The sequence below is a fragment of the Dromaius novaehollandiae genome, chromosome 2 (assembly GCF_036370855.1).
Source record: "Dromaius novaehollandiae isolate bDroNov1 chromosome 2, bDroNov1.hap1, whole genome shotgun sequence".
Taxonomy (NCBI): Eukaryota; Metazoa; Chordata; class Aves; order Casuariiformes; family Dromaiidae; genus Dromaius; species Dromaius novaehollandiae.
Genome location: NC_088099.1, coordinates 157,777,825 through 157,803,945, shown reverse-complemented (window position 1 = coordinate 157,803,945; position 26,121 = coordinate 157,777,825). Strand labels below are relative to the sequence as shown.

Below are 26,121 nucleotides of genomic sequence, written 5' to 3'. Positions count from 1 at the left end.
GCTCTCCTGGACAAGAACACAGTACACCTTTTCTTTCAGCCTTTCAAGGCTGTTGGTCTTGGAGAGAAAGCAAAAGAAAGAGCATGTGCAGTGACGAGCATAAGAGACTGCAAAAACGGAAATATTTCTTACCTACCTTTAGGACATGACTGGTGATAAGCAGCTTTTTCATCTTGCTTTTTGTGGAAGATGGAGCCGGGGGTGGTCACATCAAGGATTAAGAGCCATTTGATAAGTAGGGCTGATTTGCTGGTGAGGGATGGCCTTGTGCTTGTCAGAAAAATAATAAAAAGTGAGCAGGGAAAGATGTTTGTTAGAAAAAATAAAATGCTGAGCCAGTTACTGCTGCAAGTGCAGCTGCAAGTCCTCTGCATTCAGATAATCCAAAGGACCGCCTGCACGCGCTGGAGAATCTGGCAGATTTGTGTTACTTTGACAGGTAGTAGTATGACAGCTCTTCTACAGCTGTGTTTTATTTGAAGCTTGGGGTCTCTCTGGAGATGAGGAAGGTGAAGTTCAATGACTTTAAGGTCTAGTTTCAATCCAGCTGTTAAAGATGATAACCAGTGTAAGAAAAGAAAGTTAAATGTGCAGTGTGCAGGTACAGGCTCAGCGAAGAAAAGGTATCTTTGTCTCCCATGTGTGCTGTAGTGCACTGGCATATCCTTTTCATGACAATCCTTAGGAAAAGTGGTTATTCCAAATCTAGAAAATTTACATTTTTCCCCTCCCCCAAAAGTATGAAACGGGTTAATTTCTGCTCCATGCAGCTGAACATTTTCTTCTCAAAATTTGTTTTAAAGGTTTTACCACCAACACATTTTGTGCCTAGCTAGTTGCACTGATTTACCCCAGCTGCTGCCAACAACCTGCTTGCCCAAGCAGTTAGTTTGCTCGCGCTGAAATTCCTTGCCCTCTCTACACAGCTGCTCTATCTTTCTGTGAACATCTTTAAGGGGGGAGGGAGTAACGTGCTGCAGAGGTTGAAGGATGATGCAGGAAGAGAGCTACCGATGCCTGCTTAAATATGGGGGCTCCATACAGCCAGGGAAATGATTGTTTTCAGGGACACATTCTTGATCCACATAGTCTTGTGTGAGCCCTGGCAATTTATACAGCTGAGGAGCGCTTGCTACTTAAATGTGTACGAGGCTGGTTTGTTTTTCTGGCATACTGGAGGCAGAAGTTTTTCATGTCTTTAAAAAGTACGCCTTTCGGATCTGGCAAGATGCCAGGGGCTGTATAGTAGGGTTTGCAATGCCGTAAGTGTCGAAAGGATTGTGCAGTGCTGCATAAAGCAGTTGGCTGAACAGATCTTGGAGGACAAGAAGTCTGTGTAAACCAGTGCTGAGCCTGTCATAATACGTACCAAAGAGTGATATTCCCAAAGGGTTTGCTGCTGCTTCGGTTCTGAACTTGTGGGAGATGCCCCCAAATCTTCAATATAAAATGGCAAAAGAAGTTTGGCTTTGTAGATATGTCTTCTCAAAGTCCAGAAGTCGCTACAGTTGGCGAATTCTTGTGCGTCTGTAAACAGTATCTTCTGCTTAACAGCCTGTGTGTTTTCAGCCTCTGAGAAACATCTCTAATGTCCATGGTCTACCCAGAGACAGTGTGGTATTGAAGAGGAGTGGAAAGAATTACGTGACATAGATCAGAATAGGAACCATACTTAAAAAGTACAGTTTGGTCTACTTTTTGGTCTGCCTCAAAGCATGCAAAGGTGGGTACAGATGGTTTTGACTTACTACCACAAAGAGGCTGCTGTAGACGTGCATTTGCCTCCTCAAGGGTGTGTTTTCCAATTCAAAATTAGGTCTGCCTTGATGCAGCAAGGTGCTGAGCACTGCCCCGTGCGCTAGTATCTGAGCTGACCTTTAAGTGTGTTGATTGACTCCTTCCTACAGGGCTGAGATAGCTTGAATGCTGAGCTGTTTTGCAGGATTGGAGACAAAATGTCTGGTAGCTTTGTGGTTAGGACCACAACAGCTTTCATCTTCAAAGTGCTCTGGAAGCATGTGACTGAGCTCCTAAGAATGGTTCCCATTTTGCAGAAAGGCAATATATGGCTGCAGGTTTGGTGACTTCTGCTCCTTTCCCCTGGGACAGGAAGGAGCTGAGTGCATCTAGAGCATAGAGCTAACGAGGGGATGCTCTTCATCCACTTTGTTGTTGCCGCTTAAGACGTGTTGCTGTTTCCCCTTTATAACCCGTTGTTTGCAGGCAGAACAGATGACGTCTACAAATGAATGATCAACACTCAACACAAGGGCGTTTGACTCTTCTTCTGTAGCTAAAATTGCGGGGCGTCTCTAAGTGGAGAGGTGTGATTGGAGCATCTTAATCACAGGGTGGAAGATTATGAAGAGTTTGTCTGTCTTGTGCTGTGAGGCTGTGCATTAGCTCGGCATTTTTCACCGTACTGGTCAACAAGCAGATAGCATGATAGTGTTGTGCAGTTTAATTTAACTCTAGGATGCTAGCTGGTGTACAAACAGTGTTTCATAAATTGTTTTGCATAGTTTAGAAAAAGGTACACTTGCATGAATTAACTTGTGCATGCTGATACTGTTGGTGTGTGCAATGCTAGCCATGATTGTGTAACTGGACGAATTTGATTTATGGTATAAAAAGGTTCAGATTCTTTTCCTCCCATTTTTTTTCTCTTCCATAAACTTCCACCATGCTTCTCACCCGAGCATGAGATTTTCTTGTCATGTAAGTCAGGTATGTGCTGTTCAATGTCACTAAAGCCCTTTGCATAGTGGCGTAATAGTTGTGGCCAGTTTGGGACTTTCGTTAATGAAATTTTATCATGAGATGCTTCCTAACCAAATTGTCTGCGATCAAGCTGAAGTGTGTAATTTGGCACGGGAAAATGATGTGGTTTCTTTTTTCATGAGCAAAATGGCGAAAAAATAGCCTGTGGTAAGCGTAGTTGCACTTTATAAATTTCAGCACTTTCCAGACAGTAAAGCACTAAACTTTGCAACCTGGTTGCTGCCTTTTTCCATGCGAGGTAGTTCTGGAGACTGTGGTCAACTCGGACACTTGTGCTCCGGGACCAGAGACTGCCTGTTCTTGGGTCCTGGAGATCATTTTGCCTGTTGGTGTGATGGAGATTGCCAAGACCAGCAATAGCCGCTTAGAAATGAGGATTTCTCCTCTTTCTGCAGAGGTTTGGGGAGAAGTGATCAAACCCCAGGGGTGGTAGTGGAGGTACCAGCACAGCGCTGTGAGCTCTGCTTCGAGACAGCACCATGTAGGCATTAACTTGAATGAGTGCCTCTCAGTATTTTAATTATCTGAGTTTTGATCCAGCTGAAATATTGTGGGTTTATAAAATAGCTGCCGAGTATGCACAGTGGCCACTTAATGATTCAGTGGATGAAAGGCGGTATTGATGAGTCTCTGAGGAGAAATCTGCTATTCAGGCTTGCAGACGTGTTTAGACCTGGAGGGAAGAGCGTGGAACTAAATGCTTCCTCTGGAAGACGACTTCATGTCCAGCTTTTTTAATGTAGCAGGGGATAAAAGGCTCCCCAGAAGCTGTGACCAGTGGTGCCCCCCCTCCCTAAATAACTTCTGGTGTTTAGAGAGAGGGAGGATGTATGTTTATGCACGCTACATTTTCTCACAGTGTGACTATAACTTTTTTGTTTGCTAATTACCCAGTCTGGTTTGGATTTCAACCACAACGTGTCTGCTCTGGAGCCGAGATTTTGTCTCCGACTTGCTGGGAAATGGGGCTGCGGGTGACGTAGGTTTGACATGGGGCTTTACTGGCTGAGCAAGCAGGCACCCTCGTTGGTCATAAGCCAGGGTGCTGTGCAGTGTTAATAAATACCTAATACCTACATTAAAAAATAAATTACAAAAATGAATACCTAGTCTAATAAGCATTTTGGAGCTCGGGGGGCTGATCCTTCTTTAAAGTTCCTCAACTGGTTTTTGGAAGGAAGAAGTAACTGATACGTCTCTGCTTTTTCCTGGTGGAAGGTATATCGTCTTCTGCAGTTTTCTGACCAGATCTTTGTTTTGATTTATCAGGACATTATGCCATTACCCGTATCCTACAGTCGTGTTCTCACAGTGTCCTCATGCTCTGTTTAGACTGAAAACCAAACAGTTTTGAAAACATTAAACAAGGATGGTCTGTGATGCATAGAAGAAATAGCTAATTGACTGTTGTCTTTTTTATAGCGCGTGAAGTGTCTTCAGGGGTGTTTTTGTATTGACACGGACTTTGCTTTTAACTATCCTTTCTTTTTGTTCCTGAAGGGTAGTTACAGGTTAAATGACATCTTAATCTGATCTTTAACTTGCTTTTTTACTTCCACTTGCGTGGGGTCTGATCTGTCAGACCTGGAGTTCTCACCTGTCTCCTCCCCCTCCAGTCAGTAATGTGTGTGTCCTGCTTTTGTTGGGAAATCCAGTGAATTCCATGTCTTTTGCTCTTAATGACTCTTCATTCCTGGCCCAGCACAGGTTCTGCATGGGTCAAGAGTCCCTTCTGCTGCTAAAACTGAGCCTTCAGTTCCCTCAAGCATGGCAATATCCTTAGCTTAGAAATACAGAAGGGACTTGGCAGTCATGTTGTCCCTTTCCATGTGTTTTGGCAGTACCGAGTTTTCCTAGAACACCCCTATGGATGTGTTAGGTTTTATTAAAGACCTGACCTTTCAAAGTTCGGCTGTTCTTTTAGTTGGATGTTAGGAAGAATTGTCCAATCTGAAACTTCTTTGCTGCAGGTAAAAGTGTTTTATTCCTTGTCCTTCTCCCCTGGAGAGCAGCTGATAGCCCACATGGACTGTCACAACCCTCTCTGTAAGGTGCTCTTGAAATCAGTATTGGGTCTTTGCTGATGCAGTTCTGTCTTTGAATTTGGGATACAACTGAAATGATGTAAATGACACAAAATAAGTCCTGGAGCAGATGTTATGTCCACCTCTGCATCTCCATAAAACGTGAAATCTCCCTGGCCAGCAAAATTTACATTTCATTCTGTTGGAAGTTTGAGGCTATTCGGGCAAATGGTTGGGAAATAAATTGATGCAGCTTATAAAAACTTCATGAGAGAGGTTCTTGAACTGTTTATTTTTTAACCTAAAAGGAGGGCAAGCCAACAAGCAGAACTTTTTTTTGGGGGGGGGTAGGGTGGGAAGAAGAGTGACTTTGAACGCAAGGTGATGTTCGTTTTCTACTCACCTGTGCCTTCCAAGGGCTTTCATGGCTTAATAAAGGACTAGGCAGCCCAGTTCTTCAGCTGCAGATTGTGTGAACTCTGTGGATCGTATGGAGAAATGTATTAGTGCTGGGTTGCATTTTGTAACTCTTGCAATTAGGACTGGCCAAGTGCCCTTTTCCCTAGTTGACTACCAATTATTTCAGAAAAAAGCTTGCAGTGCAAGATGTTAGCAGGATGGGGAAATCGATTTGTCACCCGTTGCGTCTGGCCACGTGTTGAGACATCTGTGCCCGGAAGCCTTTTCTCAGGCTGTCATTGTTTTCCTGTCCCCTTCCCCTCTGCTTTTTCCTGTTTTGCCTGTTGAAGGCTCCCTAGGAGAGTGATAGTCTCCACGTGAAAGCTGCAGTCATTCATCCAGGTCACTTTTTTGTTTGTAACATCTGTGAGCTTGTGTGGTGTCCAGCACCATAAAAGTCTCTCCGCTAGTTGGAGGTAGCGTAGTGAACGGCACCGAAATGAAACATTCGTGATAATCCTTGTGATTCAGATAGATGATAAACTCTATAATAAATCTTTTGTGGCTAGGTGGCATTTACTTTGGAGGGGTGGGGGGACATGGGGTGGAGCCAAGTTACATTTATCTTTAGGACAAAAATTGTACAGCCTTTGGATGTGTTGCTAGTGCGTGAAGCTTGATACCAGCTCTGTATATTTGGGACACTGGGCTTTTTAGCTGGTGATTTCCATAGCTGCACAACTAGACTAAGGTGGAGAAGTGCTTTTTTTTTTTTTTTTTTTTTTCTCCTTTTTATCAAAGTCTGTAGATAGTCATTGCTCATATCTCAAATAAATATAGCAATCTGGGTTCCTATCTTGCCTTTAGATGTTAATCAAGGCCAGTCTTGGTAAATACGATCCTTTGCTGCATGTCTGCCCGTGCTTTATTGAGAAGTCACCAAGTTTTGCTTCTGGGTCTCCGCTCGTCCCCATTGCGGGATAGCTGGCCCCAAAGGGAGGGGAAAAAAGCTCGAATAAATCTGTTGTAGAGTTGTGCTGAGTTGCCGAGAACAGGTTCGTCATCCACCCGGGGTTTGTTAAACGGTGCCTCTCCCAAAACCGCCTGCCGGGGATGGGTGCCCGCGCTTGCTGCTGGCAGGCCGGGTTGTCGGCGTGCGGCGCTCGGAGGCGGGTCGGGAGCTCGCCGCGGCGTGCGGGCGTCCCGCGGGGAAGGGTCCGCCGCCTCCCTCCTCAGGCCTGGCCGAGCGGGTGGCCGTGCACAGCACCGTCTCGCTTCCAGGCCCGGAGGCGAGCGGAGCGGCGCGAGGCCCTTCCCGGCCCACTCGCGGCCCTCTGGTCGGCTGGCTCGTCGCCTGTAAACCAGCTAATTGGGCGATCGGGGCTGATGGTGGCATGCTGCAGCTGACCGGCGCCACGATAGGTGGGCAACGGCGGAGGGTCTCACCACCTTGCTACGCCGGCGTGATGCAGTGATAGACATGTCCGTTTTGCAGGAAAGGATGTCCCATGCCTGGCGTTTGACGATGAAGAAATAATAGGCATGAAGTTACTTTGGGGGAAACAGTCCATTTAACCGTTTGGACAAACCGACGTTGTGACTGATGTCTATTTTAACCTGTGAGACACCAAGTAGAGGGTTTGGGACCCAGATTCCCGTAGTGACTCTTCCCGCAAGGTTTTCCTGGCTCCGAGCAGGGGTTGAAAGGTAAAGGCAGGCTGCTGCTTTTGCAGATAACACTGGGGCCTCAATAACCCTGACATTTAAAGGGGGAAAAATCGATTTCCTTTATCAGCTATTTGAAATCGAAAGTTACAGAAGGCTCAGAGCAAGCGTTGGGAAACATCACAGTATTTTTAAACGTATTACTGCTCTTCCAGAAGCAGCTTTACATCACACACTTTTTTTTTTTTTTTTTTTTTTTTTTTTTTTTTTTTTTTTTTTTTTTTTTTTTTTAGACAAGGACAGTGTATTCTACCTTTTTCTTTTAATTGAAAAAGTCATGCATGTTAAATTGAGGTTTAAGTTTTATGGCTATATTAGTGTGTGGTTTCCACCACCATTGTGTTTCTCTCCATAGCCACTCTGTACGAAAGGAAGCACCGTTGTTCCAGCTGTGTAGATGAGAAATGGAGTGATGGAGGGGCTGCCTTGTGCGAGGTGACATGCGAGGGGGCCTTGGAGAGGGAACCACCCCCAGGTTGCGGGAGTCTTGGGGGTGTTTACAGAACTGGCTTAATTCTTGGGTTGTTTCATCTTCTCGGTTTGTCCCTGCAAGCATCACTAAATGGCTTCCTTGCTTTCCAGGTGCTGGAGATGATATAAAAACCTATTACTAGGTCATGTAAAGCGGTAGATGACATCGTGCATGTCTGCTCTTGGTGGGATTCGAGGGTTTTTGGTTTTAGCAAGAATGTGCTGGTGAAAATGTGTTTTTGGAAAAGCTCAAATGGAACAAGTGGCTTGAATGGGATCAACAATTTGTGCACAAGACTCGAATTCTGTTATGGAAAGAGATGAAGGACTTGCTGACTTGGCTCCAAAAGGGAGAAGCACCCAGCAAATTCTACTGGGACACAGATAAAATAAAGACACATTTTTTAATTTTCAGCTAGGTTTATATGAGAGAAGCCAGAGAGAAAACAGCAAGGTATTGCAGGCTGAAGAGATTATACAGGCATTCATGTCATTGATGCAAAACTGCTGAGAAGTATTTTCTTTAACAATTGAAAGACATGAGATCTTTTAAATATGACAGAATTAAACTGCTGGGCTTTTCCTCTGGTTGAAATGAGATCAGCTGCTCTCGGGCCAGCGTAGGAATGTCCACGTGAAGAGATTACATTGATTTTAATCAAACCAATTTAGCAACCAGTTTAAGTGAGCTGCTACGACTTATTTACGTAGGCTTGACTTAAAGAGAACAGCATTTTTAAAGACAAAGAATAAATATGTAGAAATGCTGGGTGACTGTTCCGACTCCAATTTCTCTGTGGCCAGCCTGGCAAAAAAAAGTTTGCTTCCTGAGCTATGTTTTGATAGCACTATCTTAAGTTTTGCAGTGAAGCAAGGTTGTTGTCAGTCTCCTGCATGCCATCAGGCACAGTTAGCTGGAAAATACCCCGCCGAGGTGGAAGCGTCATCGGGCTGCTGTGGTATCCTGCGTTCGTCAGCTTGCATTTTGCTGGAGAAGCCGGTGAAGCCTTGGGCCCTGCTGCTAATTGTCGGTGCTTTCAGGGCTTCTGGCGTCTGCATGCATAATGCATGGCTGGCACGCGGGCAGGCGCTGAAATGCCAGCAGCGACTGCTGGGAGAGATGGGGTTCAGAGCCGTGGATTTTAGTAAGGCTAATAGGTTTAGGGAAATGGCATTTTTCAACTGATTGGTACCTTTCTTCTGTTTTTTAAATGGCTGACAAACCTCGCTTAGCACAAAGCACTTTATATTCTGGCTCTTCCCACCCTGACAAATGCTCTCCTCTCTTCCCCTTCTCCCTAGTGTGTAGGCATAATAAGGTTTTAGGGCAACCTGGTTTACACTACTTTAAATGACTTTTCAACAATTTTTTTTTAAAGAGTGCCAGTTAGCGCCCTAGGCAGTGCCCTGTGGCAGGGGCAGTAGCCAGCAAGCTCCTGCACCTAGGTCTACCGTGACACTGCCCAAGCCCCTTCGGGCAACAGGGCAGCGAGGTGCCACACTCCTGAGTGAGTTGTTCTGCGCAAAACGAGATGCGGCCTCTCGTCGTGGTAGTGAGAGCGATGGATTTCATTTTACTCAGAAACAGGAGCAGCACCTGTTAATCAGGGTGGATGGAGTTTGCTGCAAGCAACTGCAATTGCTCGCAGCCTCTTCCCGGCAGGCAGAGCGGTGGTAATGTTAGCCTTGAGGAGCTGCCTTATCTAGGTTTTATTGTGTCGTTGCTCTGGTAACAGCAAGTCTTATACCTTTATTAAAGGAAGCATGGATTTTTCTCTCTTTTATTCTCTAGACTCCAAGCAAAGGGAAATTTTGAGAGTTCTTTCTGCCACCATTTTTAACGTTAACAGAAAATTTGCACTTACACTGCAAGAGAGAAAGTTCACCTTTTTCTGTTCTAAAAAAGATTTTAAAAAATCTTAAAAATCAACCCCCCCCTTTTTATTTTGGAAGATAAAGATCAAAAAACAACTTGGTGTCTATATTCTAAATGAAAATTGGCTGTTTGCAGGAAATTTGAAGGGAAGAGGAATTAAACCTTCTTAAAAACTTTGCGTGTTGTAAACGCCACACTGCTTTACCAGCTTCAGCTCTGCAGTTGGTTCCAAGGTCGTTGCAGACGATTTTGGCAGCAAGGCCTGCAGCTATAGGGCAGCTGTGGAGAAAGTTGGGCTCCTTATGGTGACTTTGCCTTTTCTGAGAGTGATTGCTCTGTTACCTTGAGACAGTGTTTGAGGTGGTCTCTTGGGCAACTCGGACCATTATCTCGGAGGCTTTTTGAAAAGAGGATGGGAGCTTGGAAATTGCATAGAGAAACTCATATGTAGAGGAGGACGTCTGGGATTCTGCCTTCGGGTGTTGGGAAGTTCTCACTGCACGTTATTGTAATATCCCAGCACCTCACTTCTAATATGCTTGTTTTTATTGTACTTATCCAAAGTAAGGAGGTTCTTACTGCTGCTTCAGTTGAAATCCCTCTTCTCCCCCAGTGTATCTACTTGAGAAGACTGTAAAGGCTCCTCAGAGAGCTTATTCTTTTATTTGGAATCATAACTAGTTAAGTCCCATCTGTCTGGGGCTGGTGTTTAAAGACATGACAGATAATTTGCTGGGAAAATATATTTTGGTGTTAATGGATGAGGTTGTAATGAACCAAGTCTTAGCTGTGCTTTTAGTTTCATATGAACATTAAATCTGGGGTATCAAAAATTGAATGCCCAAAATAAGTATTAATTATTGTTTCTTTTTTCTTGCAGGGAAGCTACCCAGTGTGGGAAGATTTTATAAATAAAGCTGGGAAGTTGCAGTCTCAGCTTCGGTAAGTTTTATGTTGCACAGTCAAGATCCCCTCCAATTCCTTGTGTGTGCAAACAGTGTTAAGAAAACTAGATGCAGCTTCCATCAGGATAATTTGCTTAGCATGTCCCAGTAAATTTTGCGTATTTCATATGCAGCACCCACGTATGTAATTTCCACATGCTACTGCTGCTGTTTTGGTGTATTTTAGAAAAATACATAATCTACCACCATAATAAAAAACATAAATTGAGCTAAATGGCCTAGATCCTGATGGAAAAAGATGTTTTTTTGTTCAGTGAACGCACACATTTGGAGTTAGAAGATGTATGTTGTCCTTTTTATCAGTGTAGAATACAGCTGGTTTCTATTAAAAGAGGCCTCAAAACATTAAATAGAGTCTCCAGTAGTCTTAGCAACGTTTTCATCTGCCTACAAAATCAGGGGAATTCCCCTACTGGATCGTTCACTTGTGTTCATTAAAGCTTATTTTATTGGGGTTTACTTTGCAAATGGCATTTTATATAATTTTCCACGGACTTCCGTTAATAAGCACCATATGTATCACACTGTGAGCGTTTCTGTTCCCTCTAGAACTCACTTGTACAGTGTGTTTCTGCTGATACGAATCCAAACTCCATTTCTTCACTGCTCTCCCCAAACCACAATCTCCACTAGGCTCCCTAGAGCATCAGCATTTTTTCACAGCAGCAGTGGTGGTAATATGTATGGTTATTGGCAGGATATTTTGTGGTTCTGCATTGTTGTGAGCCATTTCCGAAGAAGCTAGTGTTTAGGCTCATTTGCCCTAAACAGTTGGAACGCGCTGTTCTGCTATGCCGTGTTTAAAATATCACACTTGCATGTGGTTTGTCCTCCTCCAGCAATCCCATCCCATTGAGTGTGTGTGGAGAAATAGAGGAGGTAGTAAAAGGAAATGTAGAACTTCCCTAGCCTTTTATACTGCTTAAACATAGGTCTCCTGGGAAGGCACAAAAAATAAGTTTATTTTCCAATCCTGTAGTGTTGTGTCCAGCGTAGTGCTTTCCTAGCTACAGGAATGTGCAAGCAGACAGGTTGAAAGCCTGCGTTCAAGGATGTGCTCTTTACTTGCAGCAAGTGTGAGCTTTCTCCCGCTGGTTCATTTCTGTGTGCTCCGTCTGACAGAGAAGAGCAGATGTCACCTGAGCTGGAACCAGCTCTTCCTGTATCTTGTTACTGGAGAAATGGAACTTTGTTATTAGCAGTTTAATTAATAATTAACAATGTAGTACATGAATAACAGCATGACCCACAAGTTTGGAAGACTAAGTACACAAATACTGCTAAGAAAAATCCTGAAAAAGCATAGCTAGTTCTGGGGCTAGATGTTAGTAGTTATCTGGAGAACTGTCAGGTTTTTTGCGTGGGTATGTAGGGAGTCTTTATACATCCTCTCAAGCACGTCCCCTCAAGCCTGTTTTTGCAGTCAAATCTTGTGTGTGGTCACTAGGCCATTTATTATGCTGCCAGTTATGTCCTCCATATTTTAGCGCATTTGGAGTGAAACTCTGGTAAAATCTGACCTAGCGATGCAGTTCTGTGGTCCTTTCTGGCCATGGATCAGCGTTCCTGCAGATCTGGGCTCTTTGAGGATGTCAAGGAACTCTTGAAGCAAAGGACAAAGGTCTTCCTTCTTCAGGATTTTGCTTGGGGAGACTGACTGTTACAGTGAGGGGAGAAAATCAGAGTTACTGGTATAAAAGATGTGTAGACGCAGAACCATGAGCTAACCGTGGCGAGGGCACAGTAGTACTTTATCTGTAGAGCCCTGTCCTGGTTTCATTTAAATCGGGTCAACCAGACTGTAAACCATCAGAAGTCTGGTACCAAGCTGAGGTGCTTAGGGGCTCTAAGGCCTACTTACGTAGAGCAAATGCATTGGAAAATTGGGACTCACGTTGGCTCTCCGCTTGAATAAACGTGTGATCTCCAACATTTTTCACATCTAGAGTAAGAGGGAGGTTAGCGGGGTTGGCAGTTTGGACTGTAAGGTCTCCGAGATTGCTGGTGGACCTGTCGGGAGGAAGCTCACTGCTTGGAGGAGCACGGGATCAGAAAGTTTCTTTCAAAGTGGGGAAGCTTTTTGCCTCATTCCCACTTGCTCACAAACTCCAAAACAGCCTTATTTCCAGGAGGTTGTTATTTTCTATCGCAAGGGATAGAAAAGGAGATGCTGACACTCCTCAATGAGAAATTCAGGAAAGCATTTGGTGAGGAATCTCAATAAAGGGAAGGTTCTGCATGCTTCTCCTTAAAAATATGTGTTCCTCGGAAATAGCAGTGGCTGTAATTGGTACTCTGATGGGTGCAGTATAATGTGTGTTAGATTTGCTTTTTCATGTTTGACTACTTAATATCAGTTCATCAGAGGGAATCGGCTAGAAGGGGAATGGCTGTGCTCTTTTGAAACGGCACCTGTCCCGTGCAATTCACTGCGCAGAATTAGCGGAGCTGCCATCAAGTCCCCGGCCCTAACACAAAGCGAGGGAGAGATTAAGACATGAGGGAGGGAGAAGGCTAAATTCAGACATAAAAGAGGATATTTTCTTGCAAGTTCACACTGGTATTCTTTGTGAGCCTTAATGTTTTTGGCAATAATTAAATAGGCAGCAATGAGATACTGCTAATGTTTTGTTATCTGTATGCATTTCAGGACTACAGTAGTAGCAGCTGCTGCCTTTTTGGATGCCTTTCAGAAAGTGGCTGACATGGCTACTAATACACGTGGTAAGCAGATGTGTCAATATTGAGTTTAACAGAATGCTGTGTGGTTTATACCATTTGTCGTAATAAAAAAATAAAAAAGCCTAACTTGTTACATTGACAAGCAGATCTGTGAGACATCTGTTAGATGGACTTGCACTTTGAAAAAGCAGCACGTGAAAAAGGAAATCGTCTTTTCTTTACCAAAAAAAATGCTGGAAACCTGTAATTTAAATGTGTCATCAATCATGTGAACAGTTCTTAATTACCATCTGAATTATATGTTGATGAATAATATTTTAGAAAGCAGGATTTATTGAAATCTGTATTCACTGACACTTTTGTACCTTAAGTAAATGTAAAAGCTGTAAGGCTTGATGTTCAGCTGGCATAAATTATTGTAGGGCTGCTGAAGATAGAACTGATACCAGCTGATGCTGTGGCCTTTGGGGTCTGTAGATAATAACAGCAGTGGCCTGTACTTATATTTTGGAGGAGAGTCTTTGCTTGCCCTTCCCCTTTTTTTCTTTTCGAGTCTGACATTACTCGTAAAAATTAATTTTCCTGAGCAGTGGGCTTCTCTGGGTAACAGCGTAAGCTCGTTTGTGAGTAGGGAGGTCAACACAGTGCAGCTGGCAATCTTTCCAGACTGCTGAGTTGGAAGGAGACAAAAGGCTGCTCCGCTGTGATGCTGGAGGCGCAGTGGCGAAGGCATTGCATGCAGATGTCCCTGCAGCGGTGGGGCATTCCCCGTGGTCACTGTGTCCCGCAGGCTCGGCTGGTGGAGAGCATTTCCAAAGGGAATGTATCAGTGCTGAGCAAGTGGCTTTTGGTCACCTCTAACCTTAGAGGCTCTGGTTTTTATTTTATTTTATTTAGCCCCAGTATATCCTTGGCGTTTGGCTTGAGGGGTAGAATGTAACCTCGCTGATGTGAGGAGTGTGCATTTTCATTATCAGTGTGTGAGCTAAGCCAGACTTCCAGTCCCTCCTGTTGCTGGCTAAGAGGAGTAGTAGCAGCTGCTGGAGCACATCTTAAACCATAGCATGAGTACAGGGAACAATGTTTTTTTTCCTTTTTAATGCTAATATTTACATTCTGGTAAGAAGTTCCTTCATTATATGTGTACCTTCTGTAAATTATGCAGCATCTACTCAGGTAAAATAATAAACACTGCAAAAAGTGGAATAAGCTCAGGATGAGACCCAAGCCAGAACTTCAGCTGGGTTTCTGAAATGTCTTGCCTTTGAGCATGCTCCCTTCTCCTTCCTCTGCCTTCTGCAAGGGGGAAACAAAACAAAACAAAGAAACAACCAAAACCCTTCAGCCTTGTGTTGTGTCCTGGCCGTGCTGGCGGGGCTGTAGGACTTGCATTCAGACACCAGAATGACGGCAATTCTCCTCCTTTCTGACAAAAATGGCTCGTGCAGGTTTTGAAGGGTATTTTGCTCTTTCTGCTGTGTTCTTTGGAAGGGGTCCAGCGAGCGTCGTGTCTTGTCTCTTATCTCTTAGAGCACATCCCTTACAAAAGGAGCTCTGTAAATCGCAGCCGGCCAAATGTGTATAGCTCTTCTGTTCTGTCTTTCTGCCTCCCATGACTGGGAGGATAGAAGGGAATTTTGTTTTTATTTTTAGAAGCTGATGTTCTAGGCGAAGAATCAAAATGCCAAGCTCGTGGTGGTTCTGATGAGCCTCCCAACCCAGCTTCCACTGCTGCCCCTTTGAGTGTTGGCATGGAAGTAGTCTGTTGCCTTGGAGCATCCTTGAGGTTTTGCACGTGGGTCCTTTAACAAATACAAATTCTTCTAGCTTACTCTGGACAGAGATAAAATCTTGGCCCTGTTGAAGCTGATGACAGAACTCCTTGTGACTTACTAGGGCAAGATTCATTTAAAAAAAATGTATTTTATTGTTAGTATAAACAGTCACCTTCAGGAAGCAAAACAAACCTGAACAAACCTGGTGTTTTTCCTACTCTGATGTGGGGATTTTAATGGGCTCTTAATTTTCTCTTTGAAGAGTTATCTAACTTGGAACAGTTCTGCACTAAATTCGGCCGGTTACTTCATAGAATATTTTTGTTTGTCTAGTCAAACACCTGGGTCGGCTTCAAACTGTTTTGAAGATGCTCAGTTAACATGTGAACTGAAGTCAGCAAAGTTAATTTACAACCTTTAAGCTCTTGTGCATGGGTGCATCCTCCTCTTAAATACACATCCAAACGTTAAAGATAAACTATGAGAGTAGGAGATACACAAGAGTTGTGTAACGCTTCCCATGGCAAAGGTAGAGAGGGTTGGGGTGTTTTGAATCATAGCTATAGATTGTCATTGCGTGAGTCCAATGCTGCTTTGGAGGACTTGGTAAGAAAATGCTGAAACAGATGCCCGTTTCAGTGTTGGTACCCTGTAGGATGATTGAAGTGTTGTAAAGCTGGGTGCTGAATTTCATCTGTAATAGCTCGTAGCTTTATTGAAAGTTGACGTGTTATTTTAAGAGCCAGTGATGGGGCCGATGAAAGCGTTTGGTCAATCAGCAGAAGCACTCTCTGGCCGCTCTGTAATCTGTGCGCATCAGCATTAGCTTTCAAAGAAGAAAGCGTTTGCATGAATGTACACATCCGCACATGCAAGGAGAGACAAATACCTTTGCAGATACCAAATGCGCAAGGATGAGTACGGAGAGCCTGTTGCCATCACCTCCAGTCCTTGTGCCAGCGCATGCCTTTCTCTGCCTCATGTGCCTCTACCACTTTTTTCCCTCCTGATGTATCTTTCTTTCCATGTGGTTTGCTTCCTTCTAATTCTGTAACAGTAGTGATGTTCCTTTACCTTGGCATTCCCATCTGGAGCTCAAAGAGAGGGCGTAACAGGAGCTCTGCCGGTAGTAAAGCCAGGAGGCCGGGTGAGCCAGGTAACCCGTACGTTGCCATATTTTCCTGACGTCGTAGCTTTCGAGGTCAGAAGGGTTCCCAATGTGAAGCAGGCAGCATATTCTCTTATTTCAAAATGCAGAGGTAAATTCCCTGACCACTTCTAATCAGGACTTAATATGTACCCTTAGTTTTCTATCCATTCAGATACGTGTTAACCTAGAGTTCAGTCTCTTTTTCCCTGCGTATGAATTAGTTCAGTGCTTTTTGGTGTCAGCCTGACACAGAAAAGTATGTGGAAAGTAGCTCTGAGTAGTCTATTGCCAAAAGGTTTTATTTCTGTGGGTCTGACAGTGTGAAAAAAGATCTGGTCGGGGCACTCTGTTTTTGCTCGGGTTGCACCGCTGAAGATCACTGTTTCATTGTAATGGGTGAAAGATATTAATGTTCACAGAAATTAAGCCCTGGATTTTCCGCCACGCTCGAAATCCGTTTAACAGTTCCTGATGAAATTCTTGGGTAGTGGGTAAGGTGGCTTATCAGTTTAATTGTGAATGTGCTTTTAGAAAGTTTATCCTAAGCCCCTAAAAGGAGGGTGATAACTTACTTTTTTTTACCCAGCAATCAACAGGCAAAACAAAATAGAGAAGAAAAAGTAAACTTCCAAAAGCTTTTTCTCCTTCTGGGTTGTCCATATAGTCATCCTGTTTTCTTCAGCAGACTGTTGCTAGAAGGACAAGTATCCAAGCACCTCAGTTAATTCTTTTTATATACGTGTATATAAAAAAAATAAACACACATACGCAGTTGTTAAAAAATAATGTATTGTTGGAAAGAAAAATTACTTCATTTCCAGGACTTTTTTTTTTTGTAAGAATGTCATATTTCTCTAATAATGCGAGTTATGTAGCAGCATATGCTGTTTGGTGTCAACAGAAATTTAAAAAAATGATACCACTTCAAAAATGTTTTGACTTCAGAGTTCTCGTGACATGTACATGTCTATCTGGCAGTTTGTAGTCTTCAGACTTTGTTCAATGCACAGCCTGGCAGAACTCATCAGCCTGTAGTGGAATCTGGTTTTACTTCTCACTATATTATTTAAGAGAATACTGTTAAGAAAGGAACTGAAGTAATTTAGTGGTTTACAAAAGCTGGAAATACTTTTAAAGCCTAGACTTTGAAACTCACAAAAGTTAAACACAGATGCTGCAATCTACCTATAAATCTCAATGAAGTTTTGCTTTTGGGGAGGCTTTTGCTTGTGAGTTTTAATTTGGGGATTTTGTCACATGGCTTAAGGCTTTCAGTATTTGAGATCTTGAGTGTTTTTATTTGCATCAATTCTGACTGAGGCTTGAAAGACAAATTTAAATCTGGTTTCATTTAATAACTGCTTGATATTTTGCACATTAAAAATTGCGTCTGTTGGAAAAGCAGAAAGAACTGCACGCTCCAAATGTGGCTTGCAAATGTATCATGAGTTGGTTTTTGGGCAGTATGTTAAAGAGCGTATGTAAACTGCTTTGCTTTGTGCTTGCTGGTATTTTTCTGCCTTTGCTCATGTGTTCTGCATTTCGATGGCCTTTGTAGGTAAGCACTAGAAATCAGGAACTTGAGAAAGCAGGTGAGGAGTAACTGTTCTCCTTATGTTATGAGGGACATTAATCCTAAGGCATACACACTTCTTTATATCTATTTAATATACTGTCAGCTACTTCCATAAAACAAGCAATCTTGCCTACATGCGTTTTCACAGATGTAATTTAAAATTTATGGAAAGGTGATCTAAAAGGTTTGATTTACCCTGAAGCTTAAAAGTGATCTTCAAAGTGCAGTTGTTAAAATGAGGCAGCTGATACCCACTGTTGTGGGTTTTTTGGTTTTTCATTCATATTGAAGTGTTTTACATATACAAAGGTGTGTTTGATATTAGCAAACGGACTAAATCATTTTTAAGAGAGGTATCGCACAGAGCTTTTGGTGGCCAGCTGGATTCAGTGGATTGTAATGCTGTTTGAAGTTGCCTTGTTTCAACTTGGCAAGCCCTGCTAGAGGAATGTTTTCTCCACCTTTGGTGACTTTGACATATGCCATGCTGCTTGGTGCTGTTCATGCTTTCCATCTCTTTCACTTTACGGATGTCAGTGAGGACTTGGAGGCAATGCTGAGCTTTAAGATGCTGCAGAAAAGAGCTGGAGGAGATTGCAGGGGCACGGAGATTTGAGGGCATGGAGGAAACACCGTGGATGGTCAGCCAGCTACGAAGTGACACTGCTCAGAGCTAGAAGGGAAACCCAGCCCCAGCCTGCACGGCACACGACAGCGGCAGGGCTACAAAACCAGCAGAGCCATTTCGTGTTACCCTTGCGAGGGACAGGATGTATTAGTCTGGGTGAAGTGCTGCGTTAAAGTGTCTGTACCTTCTTCAGGCCCCATTAAACTGTATCAGCGCTCAGCAATGTAAATGTGGTTTAATGCTTTTAGTTATAAAATTAAATCTCATTAATTTCTGCGGGCATCTGCCTGAGGTAGCTGTTGTACTTCAGCGTTCGGTGGCTTCCTTTCATGTTTAACAAAACCGCTTAAAGTAATACCTTCGGTGCAGATTTGTGTCTCTATGCGGACTCTGCATCTGTGTTGCTGCAGGTGTTGTGTGAGCACACCTTCAGGTACCTTACTCTAGGATGTTTTGCCGTCGTCTCGGACAGGAGAAATGGTATGTACGGGTATGAGTAATTGGTATGTAAACAGTATGAGTGGCTTTTCCCAAGGTCACAGACTGAGTCCGCTGCAGAGCTGGAGTCAGCATCCTTATTTCCCAAATAAGTGTGCTTAGGCCTTGCTGAAAACGGGCGCAGTGCAACCACAGGGATGAATCTTGAACCCTTGGTGTCACAGCAAAATAGTATCAACAGTACTGAAAGGCAGTTTCTTCTTTTTCAGAAAGCACGATGGGAGACTGAGAGGAGAAGGGCGTTTTCAGCTATCTATAGCAGGGGACCAAAAATACGGATAACGTTTTGCAAAAATCTTAATACCTGTTCGTGGCCGTGGGCAGGAGCTGTGATAATGATCTCTGTGTAAATCCAGAGTGAAAACAAAGCTGGCCACAAGAGGAAAGGGTTTCACATTGTTAAACTCTTGTCTTAACCTCTCCTTAGCTTCAGATGCTCTCACTCAAATAACGAGACCTTCGTTAGAGCTTCCTGTCAGTTAGATAAGACTTTGTAATAAGCACGTACTTATTTCTCCCATGGAGTCTTTGAAATAAAATAATATGGACCAAGCTTTTTCCTTGCAGATTTCAAAATAGAAGATAATCAGGAAGAAAATTATTTAAATGAAGTGTTCAGGCTTCCATTAGACTTTCACGCAGATGATGCCAAACACAGAATCAATTCAAAGTTGTCGGCAGATAACTTTGAAGCGGGATACCTGTTTACGCGATTCGTTGCATTTTGAGAAGCAGGACATGGAAATGCTTCTTTCCAGCGCTAAAACTACAACATCACATATATAAGAGAGCCCGAGGCTTTGAGCAAGTACTGCCGTCTGAAAACTGTGCTGCTGATGTGAGCCCATCGGGCTGGCACAGTCAAAATGGGATGAAAGTCTTCCTGGCTGGAATTTAATATTTGTATTCCCCAACACAAGAAACATGATCTGATTGGGTTTGCTTGTTAACAGCCAGAATTTGTATCTAGGGGATGAAAAGGGATCCTAGGTGGGGAACATATTCCCAATGCCTTTTCCTGGGGTGAGTGCATGCCTTGCAGCATTAAGGAATTTTGTTTAATTTTGGTTTTCTTTTCCCCATAAGATCAAGACAAAAGCTAGCTCAGGGTCGTTGGCAACGTTTGTACTGCTTTGATGCTTCTAGCTGAGGAGAAATTTCCAATGTGATAGATTAAAATAATTGCTATAGTAACTTGTGTTGTCAGCTAGCCCAAGGTGCAGTGCACAGTGTGGTGTATAAATAAACTTTGTATTTGCCCTACAACTCGGCATTATTTTTTGAGCTTGCGGTGCTTTGCTAAGAAACTGAAGTGTTGTTAGAGAAGGCGTAAAGCAGGTGATTGTGTGTGCTGACAACAGAAGCAAGTGTGAATGCAGGAGCGTAACTTCTGTGAAGGAGAAAAATAAAAGGCTGGGGGAAGAAGTGCAGATCAGCTGCTTTAATGCTTCATCCAAGGAGTGGGCAGGTGTATCAAGATAGGAGTAGCTGGTGTCTTTTTTTCCTGACTACATGTAAATCTGTGCTATCATCTGAATCAGAAATCTTTGGTGGGAGTGTGGAGAGGAGGAAGAGGAGAGAGTTAATGTTTCATATATTTCAATATTAGTTGTGGTTTTTCTTCTCCCCTTCCTTAAGCAGCTGTAGTGCTTTTAGTAGAGAAGAATTTAAGGTCCTGATTTTTCTGTGGGCTGGAGATGGGTAGGCTGATTGCTGTTCCCAGGTGCTGTCTCTGACTCCACAGTGACTTTGCATCTGTGTGGGCATCTTCAACCGGAGCTCCTACACTTCAGGAACTAAATACTGGTTTTGTAGCTCCAAAGAGCTTTCACAGGCTTAGAAATAGAACTGAACTTTTGATATCTTAAGCATGCAGTTTGAGAAATGATGAGGACAAATCATAAATAGCTCTAAGAATTTCCTTCAGCTGATTTATTAGATGGTGTGTGAGAGGCGAGGAGGCACAGGCATCCTTTGGATAATGGGATGTGGATTTAAAAATGGAGGCTGAGGTTTTGGTCAGTGGTTGGTTTTCCCCGTGTAGCACATGTTCCTGTGGTGGGAGATCCCCTTTCAGGCTAATTCCAGCAGCCTTTTGATGTGATAAATTGCTGGTTGGCACATAGCAACAATTCTGTGGTAACCACAGGAGAGTTGCTGCAGCTTTTATTTCTTTTTTTAACGTCACAGGTTGGAGAGCAACAACTGCTGAAGATCCGCTTCCATTGCATTTTATTTAATATTTTATTTGCATTTATTTGCCATTGGATGAAAAGGGAGGTGAAACGTCTTGTGGGGGAGTATCAAGAAGTCAGACCAGATTAAGTGAAGTTTCCTGTGAAGCAGGGTAGTACTTGCTGCCTTGCAGACCTTGCCCACAATCTGCCTTGGAGACAGCAGAGCAGTGGCTGTAGATGTTTCTGCTGCCTCATCCCTTGAGCTTTGCAGCTGTCTCAAAATGCAGGTTTGGTTGTTGCCCTCTTCTTGATCGACTGGGATGTGGCTTCCACCAAGGGATAATGTATTGGGGAAGGATCGGGTTGCTGCTGGCAGCTGCCTTCATGCAAACTTGCCAGAGCTCTAGGAGGCCCTGGCGTTGCCCTGGGGAGGGCCAGGCGGTCACCGAGACTTCGCTGTGCCCTGTCCATAGGTCTCTTCAACTGCTTGCAGTGTTTCTTTACATCAGGATGCCGTGCAAGGCAATTTGTGCAAAGGCTGTAATTTAAAAATGCGTGCTTTGACTTGGAATGTATTTTCTGACTCCCCAAGTCTATTCCTGCCCTTGCTGGACAGAAATCCTGTTCGTTTTTAACAGCATAAAAGGTATGCAAAGAAATGTGAAATTACAAACTCCAGCAGAGCAGCGTTGAGCAGAGTGTCCAGAACAACAGAGCTGTCTAATCATTAACAAACGAACCCGTGGCATCGCCGTGGTCTGACAGGTTTTTTTGCTCTCCGTAATACGCTCTGCCTCCCAGATGGATGCTCTTCCGCGCACTTTCAGAGGTGTCAGGACAACGGATCGTATGCGTCTGCTCTGCGTGTGTCCATGCAAACTAGTGTTCCTACTGCCAGGCGATTTGCTCGGTGATATGATTCATCGTATGTTTGCATACCTGCTGCTTCCAGGAAAGCAGGACATGTTCATGGTAATAATGAGGTCTTGCTCAAAATAGATCAGCTTCCTTCATTTTCTTGTCCGTCTGTTCGTGTGATGGTTTGTTGGGTGTTGCCAGCACAAATGTTTGTCCCTGTTGCTGTGCAAGCTGTTCCCCCCTTCCCTCCTCCCCCAAACGTTAGTTTTCTTCAGTGAAGCAGTTTCCTGATCTATTCATCCCTAGTTGAGGCAGCAAAACCTGCGGTGTTCAGTCTTATGGGCCCGTTCAGAGAGATTGGGGAAAATATCCCGTTGGTTCTTGAATTTCACTAGAAAATTAGCCTTGGCCCAGGACAAGAAGTGTATTGTTCTGTCATCTCCCTCTTCCACTCCCATGCTTGATGGAGTCTGACCTGTAGAACTACTTCTGGACGGTTATGATGCCATTACCTTGGTGTTTTGCTTCTCAGAGCCCTGCTGGGGCCTTTATGGCTTCTGTAGTGTTTTTTTGTTTTTTTTCTTACAAACGCATCTGTGGCTTGCCCTCCATTCAGCTTGGTTTTGGACAGGATGGAGAAAGGAAGGAAGGGCCATTTCCAGAGGACCTTTGGGTCGTGACCTGACCACGTTTCCTATGCAGTGCTTGGACTCTGTGTGTACATACGTATGCTCAAATCTCTGTGCTGCTTTGCTTTTGTTGCTTCTGAGTGGGCTTCTCGCATATCAAAAGGAGTGTTTCCTCGTCTGACGAAGCCATTGCAAAATGCTGCCGCCTTTGCAGCAGCAGTCCTGCTGCAGGCTGTGCGGGGACCCCTTCAAAACGAACGGCGGTGGCAGCGGCGCGTGGGAGGGGAGGAGAGCGCGTTCATCTGCAAGGTGGTGGTGTCACGGGGCAGAATCGGGCCGGTTTTGTGCAATTGGCCCCTGCAACTGTTGGTAAAAATCTCCTCTCCTGCAGCATTTATTACTATGTAAAATAGAAATCTGCATGATTTCCTGCTGTGAGCGCTGGGGCTGAGGGACTGGTTACTATAGTAACTAATACCGAGGAGCTGGCTGCGACTTGACTGTGGAGCTGTGTTTGAGCCTGTTTCACAGTTTGGTGCAGCCCTGTGCAAGTATTTGATTGCAGACAAGAAGGTAGAGGTGGTGGCAGCCGTTGCTGCCACAGTGAGCTTTGAGGGCTGAAACCATGCATTTTGCAAAAGGTAGGAGCTGGACTCGAAACCGTGAAGAACACACTGGTCACAGCTGTGTTCTGGCATCGCGTTGGCCCACCTCGGAGTATGGCACAAGCCCAGGAGTTGGGTGCGTTTTCTCCAAAGAATAATAGCCCTTGCCGTGGTCGCTGTTTTGTTGTGAAGCAGAGCTGGTTTCTGTGCCGCTGCGCGTGAGAAGTAGCGTTGTTGATGCGGCTTCGTCCCCAGGACCAGCCCCTGCCCTTGCTTCGGCCCGGGCAGGACCACTAAACGTGCACGTTCTGCACGGGTAAGCAAGGAGGGGGAGATGGAAAGGGCTGAAGCTTCACGTGTAGGTTGTGGGGTGCCTGGCAATTTGGGAAGCCTGGGACTACAGGTAATCCAGAAAGGTGTAGTGGGGTCAGGTGTGTAAAAATGAAGCTTAGCTTTCCATTTAGGGTCCCTTTCAAAGTAAATCTCGTCCATGTGACGGAGTTGGGGAAGCAATGCAGAATAGTGGTCTCTCTCCAGGGGAGTCCTCTAAGTATAGAAATTGGACCTAGCCAGGAGGTAATACTTGCTCTCTCTTCCTGGTCGCTCCCCAAAATTGTGTTGATGCTGAAACTTTTGTGGTCAAGTAAGCTCACAGCATTGAGGAAGTTTGAAGAGATCTTCATCTGTGGAAGTCAGCTGGGGTGTGTTTTTTTACACATCTCTCTCAGAAAAGATGTGCATGAGTCTGTGTTCACCCCAAAACTTTCTTCCACCAAAAGACATTTGGCTTTTGTGCACCTGCAGGCACCCACATGCGCACACACACACACCTGATTGACAGCGTGGTGCCAAGAAAAGAAACTTTTAAAATGTTTTCTGAAAATTGATGGCTGGGTGAAAAGAGATGGGGAAGCTCTCGGGTTAGTTCAGCAGCATTGGCTCCATGAGCGGGCACGAGGGCAGCCTTGAACCAGCCACCACGGGAGCTGCCCCTTGCTCGTTTGGTAGTCAAGAATGCCGGAGGCAGCTGGAGAGACTGCGGAGAAGAAATGGATAGTGGGCAAAAAGCCCTCTTTTTTTTGAGTAATGATGCCTTTGAAATGTTTGCATTTGCAAGCAGGTACTATGGAGAGTCCAGCAACGAGGTCTTAGGCTAAGATTTTGTTAAATTTGCCTAGTATACTGATACAAGTCTGAGACTGAGTTGTTATAAATAAATTAAACCCAAAGTATATTTACTAAATAAATGTTTAAACTGCATACTATGATGGATTATGCCTGATATTTGATGCTTGTTCACTTCCTACTAGTTTGCAAAATCACTGTAGACCAAGAGCCCGTGTTTGCCTTTGATGCTGGTGTGATTGTGTATGCCTTTTAAATCTAGGTCATCTCGCAGGGAGAAGAGCAGCTCAGCGTGAGCGTTAGTCGTATGGGTTCAAAGGTAAAGAGTTCACATGTTGCTCTTCTGTAGCTGCCGTACAGGCAGGAGCCTTGGTTTTGGCTATAATCAGGGGAATGTCTGAGCCATTGAGCTGAAATTTAGCTTGCTGCTGGGGAGATGAAGACCGTCACCGAATACGTACTGTGATGCAGAGCCCTCCCCAGACCACGTGGTTCACATGCCACCATGTACATTCGGGATGGATAATTGATGTTGCTAACAGGCTTTAATGTTCTCTGTAAGCCTGAGGTTGGCCTAAGTAGGGACTTAGAAACTTCACGTGTCTCAAGCTGCATTTTAACAAGGACTTGAGCTCTTCCCCCTGAAGTGGCTGCCTATTCTCAGAGCCTCTTTGTTCTACACAATGTACTTTCTTTGTTGGTAACCTTCCTAATTTAACACGGCTCCCCAAATTGTGGGGGTGGGGGAAGAGCTTGGTGTATGTTACCAGAAAGGGTGATGGTGGTGCTGAACTTTTGGCGTGTATATAAGGAAAGTGAAGAAAGTGAATGAGATACTGGTGTAGCGTGACTTTCTGTACCAGCATAAGTGAGCTTAAAGTGCAGAAGTGAATATTCTAAAACAAGTATGCGACCTTTGTTAAAATAGAGCTTTTTTGTTCAGGATTTGCATTAGATTTAATAGGCTCTCTCATAAACAAGCTAATGCTTTCAAAAACAGCTGCCCATCTGCCCATCCTGAATATTGCCAGGGGATTTTTGGACTAGACTGGCAAGAAGTCTTTGTCCTGTTCCCTGAGGAGAAGTTGGTTAATGAGGGTTAAAGTATAGTAAGGTTAAAAAGTAAGATTATTCAGTAATTTTTCCTGATTTCCCTGTCTAGCACCATATTTTGAATGGTCTCTTGGCTGTTGAAAATGGTCAAAGTTTAGACTTTGGTGCCAGATCTGTTTCTGAGGGTATGATCACAATGGATGAAACTACCTATGCTTTTGAGTTAATACTTAACTTCTGTTTACTTCAAGTTAGTCCCACTTTGGTTCTAGGTTATTTTCAGATGTGATTTTTATCAAAAATGGAAGCTGGACACAAAAATCTGAGCTTTTTAGGTCTTCATAGAAAATGGAGAATGAATATATGTATGAACAGCTTTATTCTCTCTCCCTCTCCCCCTTGCTCTTTTTCTTTCTTTCTTTTTTTTTTTTTTTTTTTTTTAAAGAGAAAAGGTCGTCTTAGATGAAAATGCATTTGGCATGTAAAAAGATTCTCATGACCAATGGGAGTAAGCATTAAACATTAATGTTACAGCTTTAAGTTGCATGGAAACAAACTGGGGCAAGTCAGTTCATTTTACCTTTGATTCACTGCTTCCAACAGTTAGAAAAGGTTGAATGGACACAAGGTAAATATGAGCTTCTTCCTTTAGTTGTTTCTCATAATGACATATTTTGCCCCAAATAATATTTTCAGTAGGTAGATGCATAAAATTTATGACCTCCAAGTGACACTCAGGTTTTTCTTTTTTTCTTCTTCTTTTTTTAAAGCAAACATGCCAAAAACCAATGATAAAATAGCAATTTACATAATTGCAATAGTTTCTTGGTAAGGGGAGCTTTAGTTCTGTCTGAGGGAAAATAAAATAAAGACTTCCAAGAACAGTCCTGGGTTGTAGAGGTCTGAATATCCCTTGGGAGGGAGGTGTGAAGTGGAAGTCTGACCACAAGGCTTGGATCTCAAATGTTTGCAGGCGCATCTGGTTTGCGTGACCTTTGTTTATAACTATAAGAATTTCTTCTGGTCTTAAAGTCTGTGAAGCTCGTGTAAGTTATTTAAGTATCCATTATCCTGTAGATCCAGCATGAGATGCCATGTAACTTCTGCAGAGCAACTACAATACT

General features: G+C 43.7%; 1 protein-coding gene across 11 annotated transcripts in view; it reads left to right on the top strand.

The window, feature by feature from the left end:
* Nucleotides 1-26,121, top strand: part of MTSS1 (MTSS I-BAR domain containing 1) — a 120,216-nt gene that overhangs the window by 3,791 nt on the left and 90,304 nt on the right. For all 11 annotated transcript variants that reach the window (XM_026110138.2, XM_064507851.1, XM_026110139.2 and 8 more), the window contains exons 2-3: nt 10,157-10,218; nt 12,892-12,965. In XM_026110138.2, coding sequence (XP_025965923.2) covers nt 10,157-10,218; nt 12,892-12,965 — 136 coding nt within the window. The remainder of the gene's footprint in view (nt 1-10,156; nt 10,219-12,891; nt 12,966-26,121) is intronic.